Genomic DNA, 21,186 nt, shown 5'->3' with positions numbered 1-21,186 from the left:
CTCTGTGCTTTATTACTAGCAACGTAATCCACCCAGTTGCACTCACACACACACACGCACACACACACACACACGTCCTTAAATCTTCTGTTTATCACACATAGCCAAATCATCATCCAATCCTGTGGGATCAACCTTCACAATGCATCCTGATTCCATCCATTTCTCCCCATCTCCACTGATGTCACATCTTGAATCAAATCACCACACCCTCTCCCAAGGACTAACACAGCCGTCTCCCAACTGCCAGTCAGGAGTTAGTCTCCCTGCTTTCACTCTTTTCCCCAACCAGCCATTTCTTTTTCAGAGCAACCCAAATAGTCACTATAAAAACCTAAATCATATATAATTTCTCTGCTCAAAATGCTAGGGTGTTTTATTCTTAAAATAAAATTTCTTTACCAGGATCTACCAAGTCCTACATCAGTAAGTCCTATTTCATCCTCCTTCTTCGCCCTCCCTGTTTAGAAGCTCCACAAACACCCTGGATGTTTCTCAAGTGTACCGAATGTTTGCACCACTCATGGGTTTTTCACTTCCTATGCCTTCAATTTATAGTGCACATCTTCCAGATTTTCACGTGACTAGTTCCTCTCATCATTCAGGTCTTTGTTCCAATATAAACTCCTCAAAGGAAGCTAATCTGATTACCCAATTTAGAGGAGCCTCCACACTAGCATCCCGGCATTTTCTGTCACAGGTCTCTGTCTCAGTTTCTTTATAGAATATATTGTTATCTGAAATTATGTCTTTCTTTTTTTTTTTTTTAAGAATGCTGGGCTTGAAGTCTGAAGAGTTTTGTTTTGTTTTGTTTTTTAGATTTTATTTATTTATTTGTCAGAGAGAGAGAGGGCGAGAGAAAAAGTGAGAGAGGGAGAGAGAGCACAAGCAGGGGGAGCAGAGGCAGAGGGAGAAGCAGGCTTCACGCTGAGCAAGGAGCCCGACATGGGACTCGATCCCAAGATCCTGGAATCATGACCTGAGCCGAAGGCAGATGCTTAGCCGACTGAGCCATCCAGGTGCCCCTGAAATTATGTCTTTTAAAGAGTGGAGTTTTGTTTTTTTCATTTCTTTCTCAGTCTAGGCTAGGTTATGCCACAATGACAAACAACTCCAAAATCTCAATGGCTTTAAACGATAAAGGTCTACTTTCTTTCTCAAACTACATGTTCATTAAGGGCCAGTAAGGAACCTATTCTGCATCACCTTCACTCTGGGTGGAGCAGCAACGAGACAGAGAATACTGCTGATGGCTGAGGAAAAGAGAACAAAAAGCCAGAAGATCTTACATGTGCAAATTAAATACTCCAGCTCAGAAATGCCACACATCAACCCTGCTCACACCTAACTAGCCAGAACTAATCACAAGACCGGGAAGTACCATCCCACTATGTTCCAGAGATGTGTGAGACACATATTTGATGGATTGAGTGAATGACCACATTGTCTATATTTCCCCCACCATAATGTACAACCTATGAGAGCAAGAACCTTGAGTGTTTTGTTATTGCTGTTGTTGTTATTATTATTCACTGTTGCATCCCCGAGGCCTAGAACTGGGCCTCCCACAGAACAGATGCTCCAGAAATAAGAAATACCTCTTAAATGAATGCATAACATCCATTTTATTAACCTGTCTCGTATATCTAAGGGTGAAATATCTAGACTTGCTTGAGTATTGTATCTCAAGCTCTTCTTCCACCCCCTGCTGACAGTTTTCTGAGGAAGAGTAAAAATATTCTTCTTTCATATTCAATTGGATCTATCATCAAGAATTCAGCTGTTAAGTAAATTCTCTGTCCTGATTTAAATGCTTGGATTGGTAAACGCTTGTGTTCACAAAATTCAGTGGAGGGGATAGAATCCAGTAATCTGTTTAGGCTCTAAATAGAAGCAGGAGAACAACCTAGAAATAAATGGATAGGGTCATTTTTCATGTGGCTAAATTAACAGACTCATGGCAGGAGTAATGAAGAAAAAACAGGGAGGGCCGTAAGCCCCCTCTCTACCCCCCTGCCCTCCAATGGACAGATCTTTTACTTATCCCTTAGAGAAAGATGCTTTCCTTACCCTCTGGGGGTGATCTGAGAGTCAGAACTTGAGCAACAAACAATTGGGCCCGCCTGCACAACTGCTGCCGTCAGGGCCAGCTCCCCACCCCCACTGCTAAAAATACCATCACAGAATTAGCGCTGCTGTCAGGGATGGGGGACAGGCACGGGTGGGAGACTCTTTAAAATGATCGAATAACTCACCCACCATAAAAAACAGCTTTCTTCACTTCCAGAGCCCACTGGAGGGAGGGAGGTGGGGTGAGCACCCCCATAAAGGGGCCATAATGGGAGTTCTAAAGAGCAAAGGAGCTGCCAGAAAGAAGGCCACAAACCGTGCATTATCTCAGAGTGAACCAGGAAGCAAGGCTCAAGGGTTTCACTAAAACACCAATTTGAAATGCAGTATGTCTGCAGTAGAAACTAAATTCTTAAAGTTACACAGAAGAATTTATCGCTGCTTCCCTTTACTTAAGGGAAAAGGGCTTTTTTACAACAAAATGCCTACCATCTTGCTAACCCCGTCCCATCCCCACTTCTACTCTCTTTTCTGTTCGCTCTGCTCCAGCCATGGGCCTCTTTGCTGTTCATCAAACACTGTAAACATACTATTGTTTTGGGGATTTTTATACTCGCCTCTCCCTCTTCCTGGGTCATCATCCCCCAGAAAGCTGCTGTCTGTCTGCTCCTTCGTCTCCTTCAGGTCTTTGCTCAAACGTCCACCTTATCAGAGGAAATTCCCACAACTTCCCAGAAGCCTCCCCAGAGCCCTCCTGCTTCATTCATTGTCACAGCCTTTACTGCCCTCTGACATAATATATAACCACTTACTTCCTTATTGTCCATCTATTTCCACTAGAGTGTAAGCTCAGTCAGGGCAGGGACTTTGTTTTCTTCAATGCTGGAGCCACAGAGCCTAGAAAATGCTCAATATGTATTCACTGAGTGACCAAAATCAAGTCCTATATTGCTGAGGCCCCTCTACTTGGTAAGTGAATTGAGACAAATCAATGAGCATGATCCAAAACAGTGAACAAGTTCAGGCAAACATGAAGCTTCAGAAAGGAAAGTCAGTGGCATCCGTATCTTCGCAACCTGAGATAGAGAATTGTGAACATAAATCTGCTTTTTCTTAAAGTCTCTTAGTGTTACAAATAACCAGAATAATACATTCATTACTTTCAGAAAACTTGGAAAAGAAGGTAAGATGATTTACTGATAATTCAAGTTTCTATGCCTTATGTTTAGTAAACGATGGGAATGGACTCAGGGAACAGAGTTCTTAAAATGAAGATGTTAATTTTAAAAAGAGAAGAGTGTGCTTGCACTATCAGGTGTCCCTTCACACTCCTGCTTCCTTCCTTCCCCTCCACTCCATCCTCATCACCACTTCTAAATCTAGCCTCGATCCCTTGAGGTCAGGTGTACCCAAGTGGCTGAGGCACCCTCCCCACCTCAAAGCCAGTCATCCTGCATCCATCATCCTACAATATTTTTTTTGGTCCTGTCACTCTTATGATCCAAAACTTTTATGTTCTCTGACTTCATTCACATAATTTGGGCGTGGTTTGTTTAGTTGTTTTGTTTTGTTCACAACAAGCATGTACCACTTTCAGAATCTAAATTTAAAAAAGAAGGACATGGTCCATGGCCTCCTCTTGTCTTCAGAATGAATTTTAAGCTCCTGAACCTGAAATGCAAGACCCTCCACAATTTGCCTTGAAGCTTCCCTTTCCAGCCTCCAGAACACCCAAATCTGCCGATGCAGGAAAGCTACCCCACTCCTGCTCTACCGCAAAACCAGCCGCCTTTTTCTTCCCTACAACTGTGGGTGCTTGACATTTCTCCAGCTTGGAACGCCCTCCTCCCTCCAATGGAATTCTCCTGGAGCTATAAGTCACGGCTCAGGTTCAGACCCAAGAACTCTTGCAGAAACAGTGGTCAGACCCAGACTTCTTAGGAGATGGTGAGTTCACCACTATTAGAGGTACTCAGAGACTGGCTGAAAATGTAACAAGGACACTCTCACCAAACCCACTCACTGTGAGATTCTAGAGTTCCCATGAACTCCTACTAGAAGGTTTTATTTGACCATTTCTGTTGGGAATGACTTCTTGCCTCCTTCAGAATAGACTGGCCATCCTGCTTACATGGCAATTATCAAATGCTGACATCAGAGTCCTATTACAGCTGTATTTTCATATGTCTGTGTCTAATCTCCTTAGCTCACCACAAGCTCCTGAAAGCCAAGAGTCTCATGGCACCTAACACTGTCCCTTGTAAATGATGGGTACTCAGTGTATTTGTCAGTGATGGCACAGTTCAAACAGGAATACATTGGGAAAAGAGAGAGGGGCTAGGTCATGAAGCAGCAAGAAACATTGTTCTGTATTGTTTCATGAGATGGTCAGTCAGGTGTGGCCACAGAGGGTACACAGGAGGGGCAGGAAAACGGCATTTCTTATCCTCACTAGTCCTAGAGAGAGAGCCACTGCAGGCCACTAGGGGGCCATGCTGGGGGTAGGGGGTGAGTAGGAGACGTGGAGGGCCAAGGGAGCAGACTCAACCAAGCAGGTGGGGAGCCAAGAGAGTAAGAACAGTGGGCAAGTGTCTTTATTGGGGGTCAGGAGTACAAAAGCAAAAGCTGTGAGAGGATGTCACTGGTGTGTCTGAATGTCACTAGGTCACCGGCGAGGAGGGCAAGATGGGGGGACTTGTGTGGCAGAGGCCAGCCTTATCACACTGGTGCACCTGGTCACCTGGGCGGGGCACTCACAGTCTGTTTGTAGGAATGTTGAGGCAGCAGGAAATGCGAAGTTTAAAACTTTACCATGCAAATACAAACTTCCCTGGGCTCCTGAGACTTGCTCCCTCAGGTTTCTGTGTGTATTTACTTGTCAACTCTCAGCGGGTCTATCCATTCCAATGGGCATGTCCTCAAGGATATGCAAAGTATCTTAACGAGCGTGGACTAGTCCAGGGAAATCTTGATGTGTAATCACATTCCTCTTGAATCAGGGGGAAGAAGTAAAGCCCAACACAGAACGTGAGCTCCCCAATGGCTGCAAGGGCAGGCAGGATTGGGCTGACGTCTTGTGGGTCAGCAGCAATGACAGGCTTTGTCCTGGAACTGGACAACTGCTTGCAGGGTCAACAAAATGACTTTCTTTACCCGAAAGAGAAGGCCGGGCAGGCGGGAGATGGTGCCAGAAAAAAATCCCCATCACAAAGTGGAGCAAAGCTGTAGGGAGTGGCCCTAGCACAACCCAGTCCCGAGGCGGACCAGGCTCGACTGCTGGGGGCTCGCCATCTGGGAGACCTGAAAAGGCACCTGTCTGGGAATCAGGAGGCTTCAGTTTATGTTCCAATTTTACTGCTGGCTATTGCTATGACCTTGGAGCCGGCCAAATCAACCCTGCACATTTCTGTTTAACCGTCAACAACAGGTCAGGGCCACGGCCATGACAGAAACACACATCAAAACAACAGAATTGCTCTGAGCACCAACGAGCCTCAAAATCCAACACCCAGCTTGAAGGCCACCCCTGGAAACTGCTAGTTTGTCTTTGGAGAGGCTACGTGTCCTTATTCCAGCCTGACACCGCCCCCCACTCCGTGGATCCCTAGGTCTTCCAATGGCCTTGCTTTCCCTCCTTCTATCTGGAATCCAGCACAGCAAGAGCAATCCTGCACAGTTAACCACCTCAGAACATTCTCCTACATTCTCCCACCTCCCCAACATGTACCCTTCCGACCTAGGTCTCCCAAGGAAAAATTATTAATATCCTTGTTAGTTCATCCTACCTCCCAAGTAGCGTAATACTTTAACCCAGTGAAACTATCTTTAAGAAATAATCTAGTTTTAGGAATTAATAAAGAAGAAAAGAAATCAAACCAGGGAAAACTTTTATTCGTCAGTGTCCTCTCAAATCACACTCCTCTCCCACTTAGGCCTGTTGACCCTTTATTTGAACAATAAACCATCTCTATCAATGTGGTTTTAAATGAATCAAGGGATCAAGCACTCTTCACTTCTATTGCGACTATATATTGTTTAACCAACTGTCAAGTTCCACGCTGGCTACTTCTATTTCATTCACCAGCGAAGTGGTTTCTCTCTGCACCACATGCTTGGAATCTGCCTGCTACAATTCCACTGGATGGTCACTTTCTTTTTTTTTTTTTAGTTGTTTTTTTTTTTTTTTAAGATTTCATTTATTTGTCAGAGAGAGAGAGCGTGCACAAGCAGGGGGAGTGGCAGACAGAACAGGTAGAAGGAGAAGCAGACTCCCCGCTGAGCAGGGAGCCTGATGCGGGACTCGATCCCAGGATCCTGAGATCATGACCTGAGCTAAAGGCAGACGCTTAACCGACTGAGCCACCCAGGTGTCCCGGATAGTCACTTTCATAAGAAATTTCTACCTTTACCTCCAATAGGTGGGAAAGGAGAAGAGGAAATGGAGGCAATGACTGGACCTGGTGAGGAAAGGGTGCCTTCGCCTCTGATGATCCATTTATATCAAGCACAGTAAAAAGTATCCAGAAAGCTACCTGGTTAATAATAGCTTAATTACAATTCTCTAACCTGAGTTAGTTTTGTGAAGTCCTTGAGGTATACTTTTGCAGTGTTTGCATCCTCTGTCCTACGGGAACTGGAGCAGCCAGACAATCCTATCACACGGAAAGCTGCCGCTGATTGCCCTTTCGTGCTCACGGATGCACAACTTCCTGCACTGCAAACTAATGAAGGCACCTAATAAGGAGGTGCGGGAGGAAATGGCCCCGTGCCTGGCATTTCCAGCCCTGGCTTCCTTTCCTGCTCCGGAAGAGAAAGCGGCAATGCAGCACAAGTTTTTTTGTAAAGGGCTACCGAGTTCACCAACTCTTAGACCTCAAATCTACCTGTGAAGAGGGTGTTCCTTGGGGATTATTTTAATGCTAAATATCAATCATTTCCCAGCTTGCCTTTCTGAACCTCTCATATCAAAAGCTTTGCTTTTTGCTCTCTCATTATTTTTCTCAAGCATTGGAATAATATGTTTCTCTCCCTTGAATTCTGCAGTTATTTCTTACTAAAATTATTTTACTTTTCAGAAAGGAATTGTGTGTTGACAACTCAAGAGGAAAAGAAAGGAATGTTCTGGCACTCGGTATACATTAGTTGAGAATGGAAGATGGTAATCAACATTTGAATAACGACCCTCATGAGTACTAAATACAGTCTTTTGAGAAGACAAAGCTTAAAATTACAGATATTCTAAGTAGCACTTAGCTACGTAAACGGCATTTGTTCAAGTAATTCCTCCAAAAGGAAGTCCTTATTTGAGAGTACAATACTTAAAATAATCAACTGTTGACAATATAATGTGTGTAATAAATACACATTTTCTTAACGTACTATCAACTATCAGGATAAATTTGAGGGTCATTTATACTATTCAGCTATTCAGATCCCAAATTAACACAAAAGAGGTTGTAACATACCACTAATGGAATACCATGTAATGGCATTCATACCATTACATTAAAGTAATGCTTTTCCTTCCTAAATGTATGATTAAATCTGTTTCTTCATATTCTGATACTCCTATATCACCATCACTATCTTGCCCACACTTTCCGGGACATCTGAATCTTTTCTATTTTGAAATGATAAAATCATATGCGTAGCTCAAACACAAAGAAAAGAATTTCGGACTAGACTTAAAGCTAAGACAACAGGAAACAAACAAGCATTTAGCTTTATTCAATTCATTAAATGGTAGAACACTGTTGAGTTACTTGGTATTTTATGGAAAACGGCCTTTGTGTTAAAATAAAACAAAAGAAAAAAATTATAGAATTTGTCTTCTCAAATTTCTGGATGTATTGAGAATGTTTTATTCAGAACTTCCTATCTACAACTAAAACAGACCTAGGTATACAGAAAATAGCAAACTCGTTAATATTTCTCACAATATCAACACAAGGAAAATCCCCTTTCAATATTCATTCTTCTTTTATAGATGTCTAGTTATCAGTCAAACCACTCTTTTTCTTTTTCTTTTGTTAATCACAGGCTTCTAAAAACATCATGATTTCTCTGCAGCTGAATATCTTGGGGGCACCAAACATGTATATGAAATGTGGCTTATAATCAAGTGTAGGTCCATTATCCATTTCTGTAATGCTGAAATCCAGACTCTCATCTTTGTAAACTGATTCCTTGGCAAAACCTGACCAAACCTGAATTCATTCACTTAGCAGCAAAACCTAACCCGAACTGATTTGAGGCTGTTTATAGTCTTTATTTATTTACACCACTTCATTTGAATACGTATATATCCAGCTGCAGTTATGCCAATGTGTTTGATAATGGAGTATTTCCTCGGCCCCCTAGGGCCAGCTACCAAACACAGGCACAAGCGCTGAATTCTGAAACATGTCTGATCTCAAGGTTTGGATAAGAAATGGTGTGCCTGGATTCAGTTCAGCTAACCTGTCCTGTGCTGTTCTGAGCACTATTCAAGGTAAAGGGTCCACTGCCAGTGTTTTCATTACCTCAACCCACCATTTCCTAAATGCATCATCTTCTCAAACTGCATTGTCCTAATGAATTCCTCTTTTATTTTTTAAAATAAAATAACCACTCCCTGAGTCACTCACACAATCTCCTAGTCACCTGTAACTTCACCCTAGTCTCACCACCTCAATCCCATCAATTGTTGAAGCTTCACAAGGTTCCACATGTGCCCATCCTGTCGCCCACTGTCCCACCCCCAGGCCAGAGTGGCCCGACTGGCTGCAAGAGGCTCCAGAAATACCTTCCTCCTTCCCTTTCTACTCCCCTCCCCTGCCCCTCTCCAATTCCCACTAGATCCTGCTTCATTCTGCTTCATGAGAACCTTGTCATCATCCGCCACTGGAAGAGATAAAGTCCAAAGGGTGAGACTGACACTTCCAGACCAAAGGAAGCAGTTAGAATTAACCCACCCTTCTGCTACATCTCCTGCTCCTTCCTCAAGCAGACTTTTCACTCCCTTCAAAATGAGCATGACTTCCTCCCCGTTTTTCCCGACTCCAAAAAAAGCTAAGTTGTTTTCATCTCTTTGGCTCACACCATCTACCCCATGACCTGAAATTTGAACTGAATTCTTTGCATCCTATCTGACTATTTTCATCCCCCTCACTCTTCAGCCTCAGCTTAGATCCCACACTGGCAGCAAAGCTTTCTTTCACCTTCCCGGCCCAACATGATCACTTTCTGGAATTCCCATAACTCTCACAGTCTGGACTATTCATTGGATACTTGATATGCACTTCCTTGTATTATCAAAGTAATTAATTTTTCATGCATATGTATCCTGTCTCTTTAACCAGATTTTAAACTCCTTGAGAGCAGAGACCATGTCTCATATTTTATGAATGAACTAATAAATACCCTTTTATAGTTTACAAGAAGAAGGCAACATTGGCAAATACAACAATGTAAAAGACAAAAGAGCATTAATTTATTTATTCATTCAAATTTAGCAAATATTGCTGTGTTCCAGGCATTGGTTCAGGCACCGAGGATTAAACAATAAGCAACACAACGTAAGCCCTGCCCTCGTGAGGCTTCTGGTATAGCTAGGAAACCAGACATTAGTGAAACAATTATACAAATAACTATATACACAAATATGTCTGTTTTTAAAAAGGAACTGTGCAATCCTAACACGTTCTGAATCATTTTCATATCCTATCCCTGACAACTCATCCTAAGTCAGCCTGCCCCCCTGCCCTCCATCCATGTTAAGAAAACTGCAACTAATAAAGGCTCTCTGCACAAGTTAGGAAACAAGAAGAAAATAGGGAAGACAAATAGCAAGAGCAGTTTGTTTAAGAAATACATTTGTCACAATCTTAATGGTCTAAGATTCATGCTTGTATAAAGTTATCCAATCAGAAGGCACTTCTTAGATCACTCTGCACTTCACAGAATTACTTTCAGGGAATAAAAAAAAAAATCATAGAATTGCTTTTCTGCTTAAAAGTTACACTCTAAACTTTTATGAAAGTTTGCTTTAAGATACAAGAATGTGAAATCTATTTCTGCCTTTGCCACTCAGTGTCTCCCATACAAACCAAAGAAAAAAGAAATTCTTTACCAGAATTTAAGGCAAGGAAATTCCAAAATTTAGTGCAAAGAAAGATTCCCTTGTGAAACATGCAATTTCCATCATTTCTAATATCCAAAGGCATATATCACATTTCCTTTTTTGCCCAGGCTGCAAGGAAGCTCAAAACCAACCAGGTAACACCTCATGAAATCAAAACATATTTAACTCTCTCTCTTTTCTGGTTCAAGCATTACCTCCCCTTTGACACTCTTCCTGACTCCCTCCTGTCAGATGTTGTTTTCCCTCCAGTTCCCACTATGTCTACTTGCAACAAAGACTGTACAGCAGGGTACTCATTTTCTATTCCTATTGCATTAAACATATATGTTTTTGTAAATCATTTCAATTCCATTTTGGAATAAAAATGATTTCTTGATCAAGCTTATTTCTTTATATAAGTCTTATCATCAGAAATATAAGTCTTGTCATCAGAAATCTTTCGATTTTTCTATTCATGGGTTTCTCCAATGTATAATGTATAATTCTCCAAAAGCCTAGGATGCATTATACTTATTTTTTTAAACAATGGAATCATCCACACAATTGGAAAAGAGAGGCACTGGGAGAGTATTCAAATGGAATTTGATTTTCAAAAATCCAAATGTAATATTCACCTCAACAAGATTCAGTGTTAAACCTACAGAAATTTTTATGAAATGTATCAGTTGTGATTTCCCATGTGTTCCTAAATTATTTTCTACATTTGGGAAATTTAGGATTTGTGATCAGTCTGAAACCATAAAAGTTTAGTGCTAATGTAGGAAAACCAACTCTCTCATGTTATTCCAGTCATACAGCAAAGGTGACATGGGGTAATTTAAAATGCATTTAATCAGGGCGCCTCAGTGGCTCAACTGGTTAAACAACTGTGTTCAGCTCAGATCAAGCTCCTGGAGTCCCAGGATCGAGTCCTACAGCATTGAGCTCCCTGCTTAGCGGGAAGTCTGCTTCTCCCTCTGACCCACTCCCCTCCCATGCTCTCTCTCTCTCACAAATAAGTAAAATCTTTTTAAAAATGTATTTAATCATTTGTGTTCCTGATAACATGCAATTTCCAATTTGCAAGAGTCACCATTTTTGTTTGGGACAATTCCCATTACAAATTATAAATCATGAGGCAGTTTCATGCAGTTAATTCAAAAGCCACAGAATTTTAATATTTATGCCTCATAAAAATAAAATTAACCAACAAAGTAGATTAAATTATGTGCTCATAGATTTATCACTCTTCCTCATGCATGCTTTAATTGGGCAATAAGGTACCTTCCTTCCGGAGTCTACTAGGGAAGAGATTTTTCCATAATAAAATAAGTGAGGGAAGACTCACAAGTTAATGAAATAAAAGGGGCAATGAAGGAATAGTGGCATTCTGTTCAATATTTTTACTTGGCATTTCATCGGAGAATTAACAAAAAGGAAGCTGTTTAACTGATCCCACAAAATGATTCTGATTATTTTGTAAACCATTCCAATTTCCATAACAAGAATTTCTGTGCTTGCAATTAACAATCCCACCCCTCCCCACATACACACCACCACCACGTGGCATCACCACCACCCACCACAAGTTTGCACCTGCAAACTGCCTCTTAAAAAAATGAATTATGTATTAATGCTGGTTATTTAGGAACAAGGATGGAAACATTTATCACATTCCAGGCCAATAAGAACAATGTTTGTGCTGGCATTAAATTTTGGATTCTTTTCCATAATGCTGTATGGCTGTCAGCTCCCAAGCACCATGCTGTACATTCTTTGTTGCAAGTAGACACAGTGGGAGCTGGAGGGAAGACAACATCTGACAGGAGGGAGTCAGGAAAAGTGTCAAAAGGGAGGTAATGCTTGAACTTGGAGGTAAAGGAAAAAAGAGAAATCAACCAAGTTTAACAAGGAGGGGCTTGAGCATGATGCACAAGGAGGGGTGCATATGCAAAGACAGAGGCATGAGAGAACCCAGCAGGTGTGAGGACCTGCAAATAATTCTAAAAGTGTGGCTGGCATGTTAAGAGACCAGGTTTGAAGTCAGGCAGGAGTAGATCATCAAGAGCTTTGGATATCAATCAGAGTATAGATTTTATTTTGTAGGTAACAGAAGCCATCTAGCCATGTAGAAAAATTATTCCAGTAGCAAAACTCCAGAATTAACTGAAGAAGACAGAACTACTAGGAGCAAAAGATTACCATTTTGTGAATAAAGGAAGACATAATGGCCATGAAGGGAGATGAAGAGAGAGAGAGAAGAAGACAAGTTTGGAGTTCATTAGAAAATTCAATCCAGAATCCAGTTATCTTTCCACTTATCACCAAGATTTGCAAAAGATTTCCTTCTCTAATACCCCACATAATTTTACAGATTTTTAGTAAGAAAAAAAGAAAATTGCCAAATAGAAGTGATAAAGCTAACTGTGTTATAGAATCTTTCCTATAGTAAGCAAAAAAAATAAGACATACTTTGGCACTATCTCAAAATAATTTGTACTCAACATACTACTTGAAATCCAGAGTGATTTTTTCAGGGCTGAATTATTTATACCAACAGGAGAATTAAAAACTAAGCCATTAATGAAATGTGATTTTAGTATAAAACATAAGATTTTATAATAAAATAACATTAAGTATAGAAATTACAGAACCAAATGATCTGCCCTTATTATTAATAATACCATGACTTTGACCATATGATTCTCAATCTCAATATAAGTAGATAACTTTTCTCCAAACTGGATATTTTGTCTAAAGTTTGCCTTACCTTTCTACACTGAGCAAATTTCCTGAATGGATCACAAACACATCCAGTCATTGCTTATAATAGACATCTAGCATTTTGTCGGCCAGCACTCCTGAACCATTTTTGGAAACTGACCCTCTCCCACTCAGCCCCCACCCTTAACCTCTCGCATCTTTATGAATGTCATGCACAACACCATGCTTGTTCAGTGTTTGGTGGATGGCCCGACTAACACCCAGTTCCTAGATACCCTCTCTGTCAAGACCTGTCTCAGCACTTTACTTCGGCACTCATAAAGGCCACACCGTAGTTGGGAATCACCACTGAAGAATGGCTATCCTTCATTACAACATGGCATCTCACCACATCCATAAATCCTTTCCCTTTTCTTAATTCCATTTCACCTGTGCAGTTTCACCCAATCTTCCAGTCCATGCCCGCTCCTCCCAGACCATCAATCTTCCTTACCTCCTTTCCATGCCCAGCCAGACCCCATTTTAATCAAAACAATAACTTTTTTATTAGAACCCTCCACTTCTTTTCCATCCTTTGTTTCCAATACAGCAAGCCTGGGCAGTCCCCACCCAGATGAATCACTCTCAAATTCTGTTCCAGGTGACTGAGCTCTCATAAAGAAAACTGCTTAGCAGTTCAGACCGATGTCATTCAATTTATAGTGGCTAACTCCAACAGCCCTCGGTGATCATCAGTAACCCTTTTATTTGTCCCTAGTCAGCTAGCATTTACACTCCAGAGGGTTGCTCTTCCAAACCTTAGCCACTTTCTTAAACCCCTTGCATCATCCAATCCTTCCACATATATCTTTAGCTCTTCCTTCTTCATAGCGAAATACAGATCATCAGATCACCATTTACCTCTCTACTCCTCCACCCCAAGGTACCTATTAGAATACAAACCTTTATCTCTTTCATGACAATTTCTGAGGAACCGGGGTCTCTCAACCTGTCCTCGCTAAGGCCACCATTTCCACCTGGGTGGCTCAGTCGTTAAGCGTCTGCCTTCGGCTCAGGTCATGATCCCGGGGTCCTGGGATCGAGCCCCACATCAGGATCCCTGCTCAGCCAGGAGCCTGCTTCTCCCTCTCCCACTACCCCTGCTTGTGTTCCCTCTCTCACTGTGTCTCTCTCTGTCAAATAAATAAATAAAATCTTAAAAAATAATAAAAAATAAAAAATAAATTACCTTGAAAAAAAATCCTAAGTCATAAATGTATCCTAAGTCATAAATAAGGCAGAGAGGGGGCACCTGGGTGGCTCAGTTGGTTAAGCATCTGCCTTTGGCTCCTCAGGTCATGATCTCATGGTCCTAGGATGGAGCCCCTTGTCGCGTCGGGCTCCCTGCTCAGCAGGGAGTCTGCTGCTCCCTCTCCCTCTGCCCCTCCCCACCACTCGTGTGCACGCGCTCTCTCTCTGCTTTCTCTCTCTCTCTCAAATAAATAAAATCTTTAAAAAAATAAAATTAAATTAAGTAGAGAAGCCTTTAGAGATCTCTCCATGTATTTATCTTCATTTCAATCTAGCTCTTTCCCCCAAATGACAAGTGGATAAATTAATCTCATTCCTCAACACCAGCACCACCACCACCACCAGCAACAAAATCTTTCCTTGGTCCTTCTTACATTTTTAGCTACTTCCCATCTCCTTTCATTTCCTCACCAAACTTCTTGAAACTATGTATATATATAAAAAATATAAAATATGTACATTTTATAAATTTATGTAATAGAAACAGATGACCATAGTTTGAGTAGAGATTGAGAAGAATATATAAGTAATACTATGTGTGTCTATCTATGTTTTTAATTTGTTTTTTCCTTAAACCATTGCCATCTGTTTCTAACCAAGCTTCTAGATTGAAAATACCCACACTGTGTCACCTATGATCTTATAATTACTAAATTCAATGTTTTATTACTAAGTTATCTTTCTAATTGGCCCAGCAGCATTTAAAACTTTCTTTCCCACCCCCCCACCCAGCATTTACCACCTCTTTACATATTATACATTAATTTGTTTAGTGTCTTTCTCCTTCCTGCAGGATGTAAGTTGTTATGAGGTCATAGACCCTGCTTTTTTTTAAAGGACTTTAAAAAAAAAAAAAAGATTTTATTTATTTATTTGACACAGAAATAGAGAGAACAAGTAGGCAGAGTGGCAGGCAGAGGCAGAGGGAAAAGCTGACTCCCCGCTGAGCGGGGAGCCCAACGCAGGACTTGATCCCAGGACCCTGGGATCATGACCTGAGCCAAAGGCAGACGCTTAACCGACTGAGCCACCCAGGTGCCCCTAAAGGACTTTTTTTGGGGGGGGGTCGCTTTTCGCATTTTATTGGCTCAGGGGAGGGGCCTCCTCCATGTCACTGGGGGTGCTCACAAGTTCTTCAGCCACTCCAAGCTTGGGCCCTGGGGGTCCTGGGGGTGGCTGGGCACATCGGGCATGTTCCCATCATTTCGGCGGGGCACTGGATAGTTGTAGGGCGTGGCCTGGTTGATCATGGTGGCATATTTGGTGAAGAGGCTGAGGGTGGGCAGAATTAGAGCGAGGCCCCCGATGGTGAAGGATATGACCGGCACCTGCTCCTTGGCCCAGGCATCCTTGAGGGAGGTGGCAAGTCTCCCGGCCATCTTGGTCGCAGCGGCCTAAAGGACTTTTTTTTTTTAAGATTTATTTATTTGTCAGAGAGAGAGAAAGAGAGCACAAGCAGGGGGAGCAGCAGGCAGAGGGAGAAGCAGGCTCCCCACTGAGCAAGGAGCCCAATGCGGACTGGATCCCAAGACCCCGGGATCATGACCTGAGCCGAAGGCAGTCGCTTAACCAACTGAATCACCCAGGCATCCCTAGTCCCTGGTTTTTGATTCACTCTCTAGAATAGTTCCTGGCATATAATAAGTGATCAATGAATATTTGTTGGGTAAATATCACCCATGTCCTGACAAAATCAATTAGGCGAAAGGTGGAAAACACACTCAACCTGGGTCAACATCAGTCTCTTCTCCGAGAGTCAAAACTTTGGGACCAAGAGCGTCAAGCCAGTCTCTCTGAGCAGATGTAAACTGATCTTCAGTGTGAACAGAGAATAAAACAGATATGTTAGAGAAATTGGGACAAAGAAGATCCTGATAGAATTCAAGTCCCAGGTTCCATTTATCCCAATTATCAAAATGAATTCTATCCTTGGTCTCTGTGAAATATCCCAGTATCCTAGTAAATTACCTTTTTAGCTTAAACTAATAGTGTCTTTGTCTATTGCATACTACCAACGGATTCTGCACTAATCATTCTGTGGTTGAATAGGCTCAAAATAAACATCCTAAAAGCCAATGTTCAAAAAAAAGGAGGGTAAAAAGTTAGAGTTACCACTCTAATTCCCAGAATGTACAACATACATAAATATACGAACCGTGGTTAAATTACTTTAACGAAAATATGGTGTGACATGAAGGCAAACTCTTTATGATAATATAGGGAAAAGAACTATTTTCATGTCTTCTCTAAATAAGATTACACACATTAATTTTAGGTCTAAAGCCATTTTTTGAAAATAAGTTTAGTGCTAATTTTACCTCATTAATTTTCCTTAGGCCATAGAAAAGTACACCATTGAACAGAGACTAGTGGAAGAACCTAGCTCCAACAGTGCGAAGCAAATTAAGGCTGGAGGGCAAATTAAAATGCATCCTAAATTGGCATTTAGAAATATCAGAGCTCTATCTTAAAGAACAGAGTTCAATAATTATAAACATTACATTTCATGGGTACTTACCAAACAAACGTTGATGGAACAGAAATTTGCCAGCTATTAGTCCTATGAGAATGGCCAGTAGCCATAGAAGCACCTTCAGAATCCTCCAGCCAACTTCTCTAGGGTATTTATTTGTTACAAACGAAAAACAGTTTCCAACAACAATAACATTGGCTTCTGTTTGGCTATGAGAAACTGGGTCCTCCGCAAATATTAAGAAGTTAAAGAAGATCACCAAGTAAGCCACAATCATGCGAGACCAGGGATGCTGGAAATAATAACGAAAGTCTTTACCCATCCTTCAAAACTTCAATTCTGTTGTTGACCTGTAGAAGAAAAGATACACAGGGTAAGAGCAGAAAAACAAATAGTCTTCCTCCACCTATTATCTGTTCAGATTTACAACAGCTCAAGAAAGAGGTATTTAGAAAAGATTTTACCTGCACCTACTTATGGCACCAAGACAAGTCTGAGATCGAGGAAAGTAAATTTGTCTTTCAACACCATCCAGTCATACCTCTGACCACATGGAGAAGGAGAACAAAAGAGCAGGGGCAGAAGGGAAATGAGAAGGGAAATGCAAATGGGGTAGAAGGAGAACAAAAGAGCAGGGGCAGAAGGGAGATGAGAAAGGAAATGCAAACACTGTCCAAAATCGGGGTAATGACTGAGATGACCTGTAGAGGTCACCTCCGAAGGAAATGCAGAGCAAAAGGCAACACAATACTTTTCCTCTTTTAGATAACTATTTTTCGGTTACAATCATAATAGAGAGTCACTTAAAAATGAAAGCAATGTAGGAGTAAACTGAGCACATATTAACAAAAAATAAACATCCTCCTCTGCGCATACCCTTCTCCTCAGAGTTAGGATCCCCTAATAATTTGGTGGATACACTCTCAGACCATCTTCTATACATCGTGTATGGACTTTTATAAAAATGTTCATAGTCTAATTGTCAAGTAGCCTCAACATAGATTAAGTTTTAGGAAAGAGCTAAGTCTATGGTACAGTAGTTACTTACATGCAGGAGCGATTGGACAATTCTGCTTGTGTGAAGTAAGGAAAAGGGGAAGATTTCACAGAGAAGGACATACTCAAATTCAGGGTTGAAGGATTAGTAGGAATTTTTTTCCCCCAGTGAAGAAGGGAAGAATGCTCAGTCTTGGCATTTGGAAAGGCATAGAGGCATTGCAAAATACATAATATGCCTCCAGCTGTGGGTCCTAACCTGGATGTACATTCAGAGTACAGAGCTTTTTTAAAATGCTGATGTCCAGACCCACCTCCAAAGTCTTGCTCAGCTCCTCTTTCCTCTTTGGAAGCCAGCCTTCCTACCAAGAACACAAGCCTGCGTGAGGTCCACCAAACCTGTGACTGGTTGTTATTAAGTCTATCCAATTCTGACATTCAGTTTTGGTGAACCCATTTGGTACTCAGACGAAGCTATATCTCTTTGTTTGCAGCCACAAAGCTGAATAAAAGCTGAGATTTAAAAAAGAACAATAAAGGTGGTAATTGCATTGACATCTGCCAATTCTTTTTTCTTCTTTCTCAATTTGTTTAGAACTAGGAGGGAAAAAAAAGGACCCTTACATAGCCTAAAGCATGTGACATCCAGGTTCTGTGTTGGATGTCTACATGAATCATTATCTCATTTTCACCATAACAACCCTCTGAAATACTATCATTATCATTCCCATCATTTTATTGCACAGGGAGGGAACTGAGGCTCACACAGATTATGTAACTTGCCCAAAGTCAGTCAGCAGGAGAGCTCTGATCTGAGCTTCTGAAGTCAGCCAGCCCAGTCAACTCCAGGAATTTTCCCTGCCTTAGAAGGCAGACCCAGGGCCCAGCCCCAGGGATGTCATCCTTTGCCTGCTTTCTACGCACATATTCTTCTCTAGAGATGATTATATTAACTCTACACTGTATACTTCTATAACCCAGGGAAGAAATATGTAAGTGAAAGAACCCTTCACCAATCCCAAGCACTTTGAGAAACTGATAAATTTCCCATTGATAAATATTCTCATTTTACACATGGCTAAAAGCACAAAGATCAAGCCACAAGCCTGAAGTAACTCTAAGTCAATGGAAGACCTGAGAATGGGCTCCAAGGCTCCCAAGTCCCTGTCCAATAGTCTAGGGTGATGAATATCAATTAAACCCACAATCTAAGTTAATAAAGACTTGTCGTCACTATTTTAGAAAAGCAATGTAAACACACAAAATGACGGGCAGTGTAATTCAGCAAAATGAAGAGTCGCTGTGCCTTGGATTCATAAACCTTCTAAGAAATTTCAAGTCCCTTGTGATCTTTGTGAATACTCTGAAATATCTGTCCCCAGAGGCTGTAGCTCAGATAGCTTAGGAATGGTGACTTTAGAAAGATTTTTTTTCCTAATGTGAGGTTCAGTACCTAATACAGCAGTAGTTGGTTCTCACACGAAAGATAGCAAAGTGGTGAAGAACAAAAATGAGCATCATGCAAATTTTCATGATATTCAGTATACAAGGATGCCAGAATGGGTTGTCAATTTGGTTTCATGCAACATTTTTAGAAATGTCTAAAGACCACTACCACAACAGAATACACAGAAATCACCTGAAGGCCAATGAGTCTTGAAGCAAGGAATCATTTCTAGATGCCTATGAGAATAGGATAGGAGTATCATTTAAGAAGTTAATAGGTTTCAGGGTGCCTGGGTGGTTAAGTGCCTGACTCTTGATTTCAGCTCAGGTCAAGATCTCAGAGTGGTGAGATCGAGCCCCCTCCCAGCTCTCCCGCCACCCCCCACCTGGCCCCAATTGAGATGTGCGGTCAGCCCAGAGTCTGCTTAAGATTCTCTCTCTCCCTCTGGCCCCCTCCCCAAGTGCACTCTCTCTCTCTCCCAAAAAAAAAAAAAAGAAAGAAAAAGAAAAAGTTAACAGGTTTCTATGTTGCTTCTCTCACAAGTGGGCAATTCTGGCTCGACTGCCCCACCGCCTCCCTTCCCCCCACCCACACTCAAGCAAGGCGGCAGGATTTAGAACATTGAATATATAAGGCCTTGTTTTTTTAATAAATGCTTTGTGGAGGGATAGCATATACTTATTTTACTATTGTTATTTTTAACTTTAGAATTTTGTTTTGTGGGCTATGTAATGTCCACGCACCCAAACTGATTTAGGACATTCAAAAAATTTTGGAGACAGCTGTTCGTCTTCGGTATTCATATTTTTCAAGAGAGACAACTACAGTGTTGAGCAACAATCCTGCCCTTGTATAGATCTGAATTCCCACAGGAATCTAAGAATGCTGCCATCACCCCCATGTTGCTGCTTACTTAATTCACGTATCCGGTAAGTGGAAGAACCAGCATTTGAATCCAAATTCATTCCTAGCCCTTGATCTCTCTAATATATCACAAAGCTAGAAATGTTTCTTCCAATAAAACCTTTCCCATCGGGTTTATAGCCTATTCTTTATTTCTACTAACAGATTCAGTGACTTAGATACTAGCTGAATTATTGGTCTTTCTATTTTATGCTACATGTGGCTGATATTTATTCTTGCTTCATATACCAAAGTTGCAGGGGTATCTTCCAGGGGGTCCCAAATTTCAAAACCCACATAATAACTTGAATAAAACTTCTACATATCCCCACTTCCTGATTTCACCCACAAAGTCACCCAAAGCCTGCCTACTCATCTCAGCCTTCAGTACCAGGTATCCAGAGCGCCAAAACTGTTTTCACCTCTGTAGTTCACATGAAGCAATATGATCATTCAGTGACTCTCATGTTAATAATCCAGGATTGAGCTTGTTCAAATGGACTATGCACAGTGGACATAGTCTGCAAACCCTTTTAATTTTTTTAAATTCAATTCTGCCACCCTAGCTGAGTTTTTATCTTAAATAAATGTGATTTCTCTTAGTGCTTAGTATATGACAGTAAAATTATGGGCTTATGTGTATGTCTCCTTCACTAGGCCATTAGGTGCTCAGGGAAGGGCTGTTCACTTCCGGGCCACAGCACAGGGCCAGGCTCAAAGTGGGCAATCAATGAACATCTACTGGACGCGGTGAGTGCTACACTTAGAAAGAAAAGCCTCCTTGTTGTTCAGGTGAGATGAGAAGGCAGAGCAACCTGCCATTAGCTTCCACTAACAGAGGAAAGGAGAAAAGCACTGAGACCCCAAAACAACCACACTGGCTCAGCCAGCAGCCGCGATGTGCTCCCACCCAACATCTCATTTCAGCATACCTTCTGCGTTATCACCATTATCACTAGAGCTAACATCTATTGAGTATTTACCACATACCAGACACTATGCTCAGGAGCTTTTCAAATTGTATGAAATTGCATAGCAGCCCAATGAAGAAAATACTCTTATTTTACCAATTGTGAAACTGAGACCTGGGGCTTAGTAACTTGTACCGAATAACAAAAGTTGTCTGTGCCAGGGCCAGGATTCAAATCCAAGCCATCAAGCTTTAACACTCTATACCACACC

The 21,186-nt window shown here is 41.5% G+C and overlaps 1 protein-coding gene and 1 pseudogene across 3 annotated transcripts in view; both read right to left on the bottom strand.

Annotated features, from left to right (window-relative positions):
- The window catches only part of TMEM117 (transmembrane protein 117), a 452,362-nt gene extending 435,382 nt beyond the window's left edge, over positions 1–16,980 (bottom strand). For 2 of the 3 annotated variants that reach the window (XM_088025581.1, XM_028123175.2), the window contains exon 1: positions 16,704–16,980. In XM_088025581.1, coding sequence (XP_087881707.1) covers positions 16,704–16,980 — 277 coding nt within the window. The remainder of the gene's footprint in view (positions 1–16,703) is intronic. The other variant, XM_028123176.2, reaches the window with a different exon arrangement.
- On the bottom strand, positions 15,310–15,564 carry LOC114224125 (NADH dehydrogenase [ubiquinone] 1 alpha subcomplex subunit 3 pseudogene; annotated as a pseudogene).
- Positions 16,981–21,186: the final 4,206 nt, after the last annotated feature.

This window comes from Eumetopias jubatus, unplaced genomic scaffold (assembly GCF_037043125.1).
Source record: "Eumetopias jubatus isolate StellerSeaLion01/CBP00866 unplaced genomic scaffold, mEumJub1_p1.0 scaffold_8, whole genome shotgun sequence".
Taxonomy (NCBI): Eukaryota; Metazoa; Chordata; class Mammalia; order Carnivora; family Otariidae; genus Eumetopias; species Eumetopias jubatus.
The sequence above is the reverse complement of the archived record's forward strand: the minus strand, read 5'-3'. Positions and strand labels throughout refer to the sequence as shown.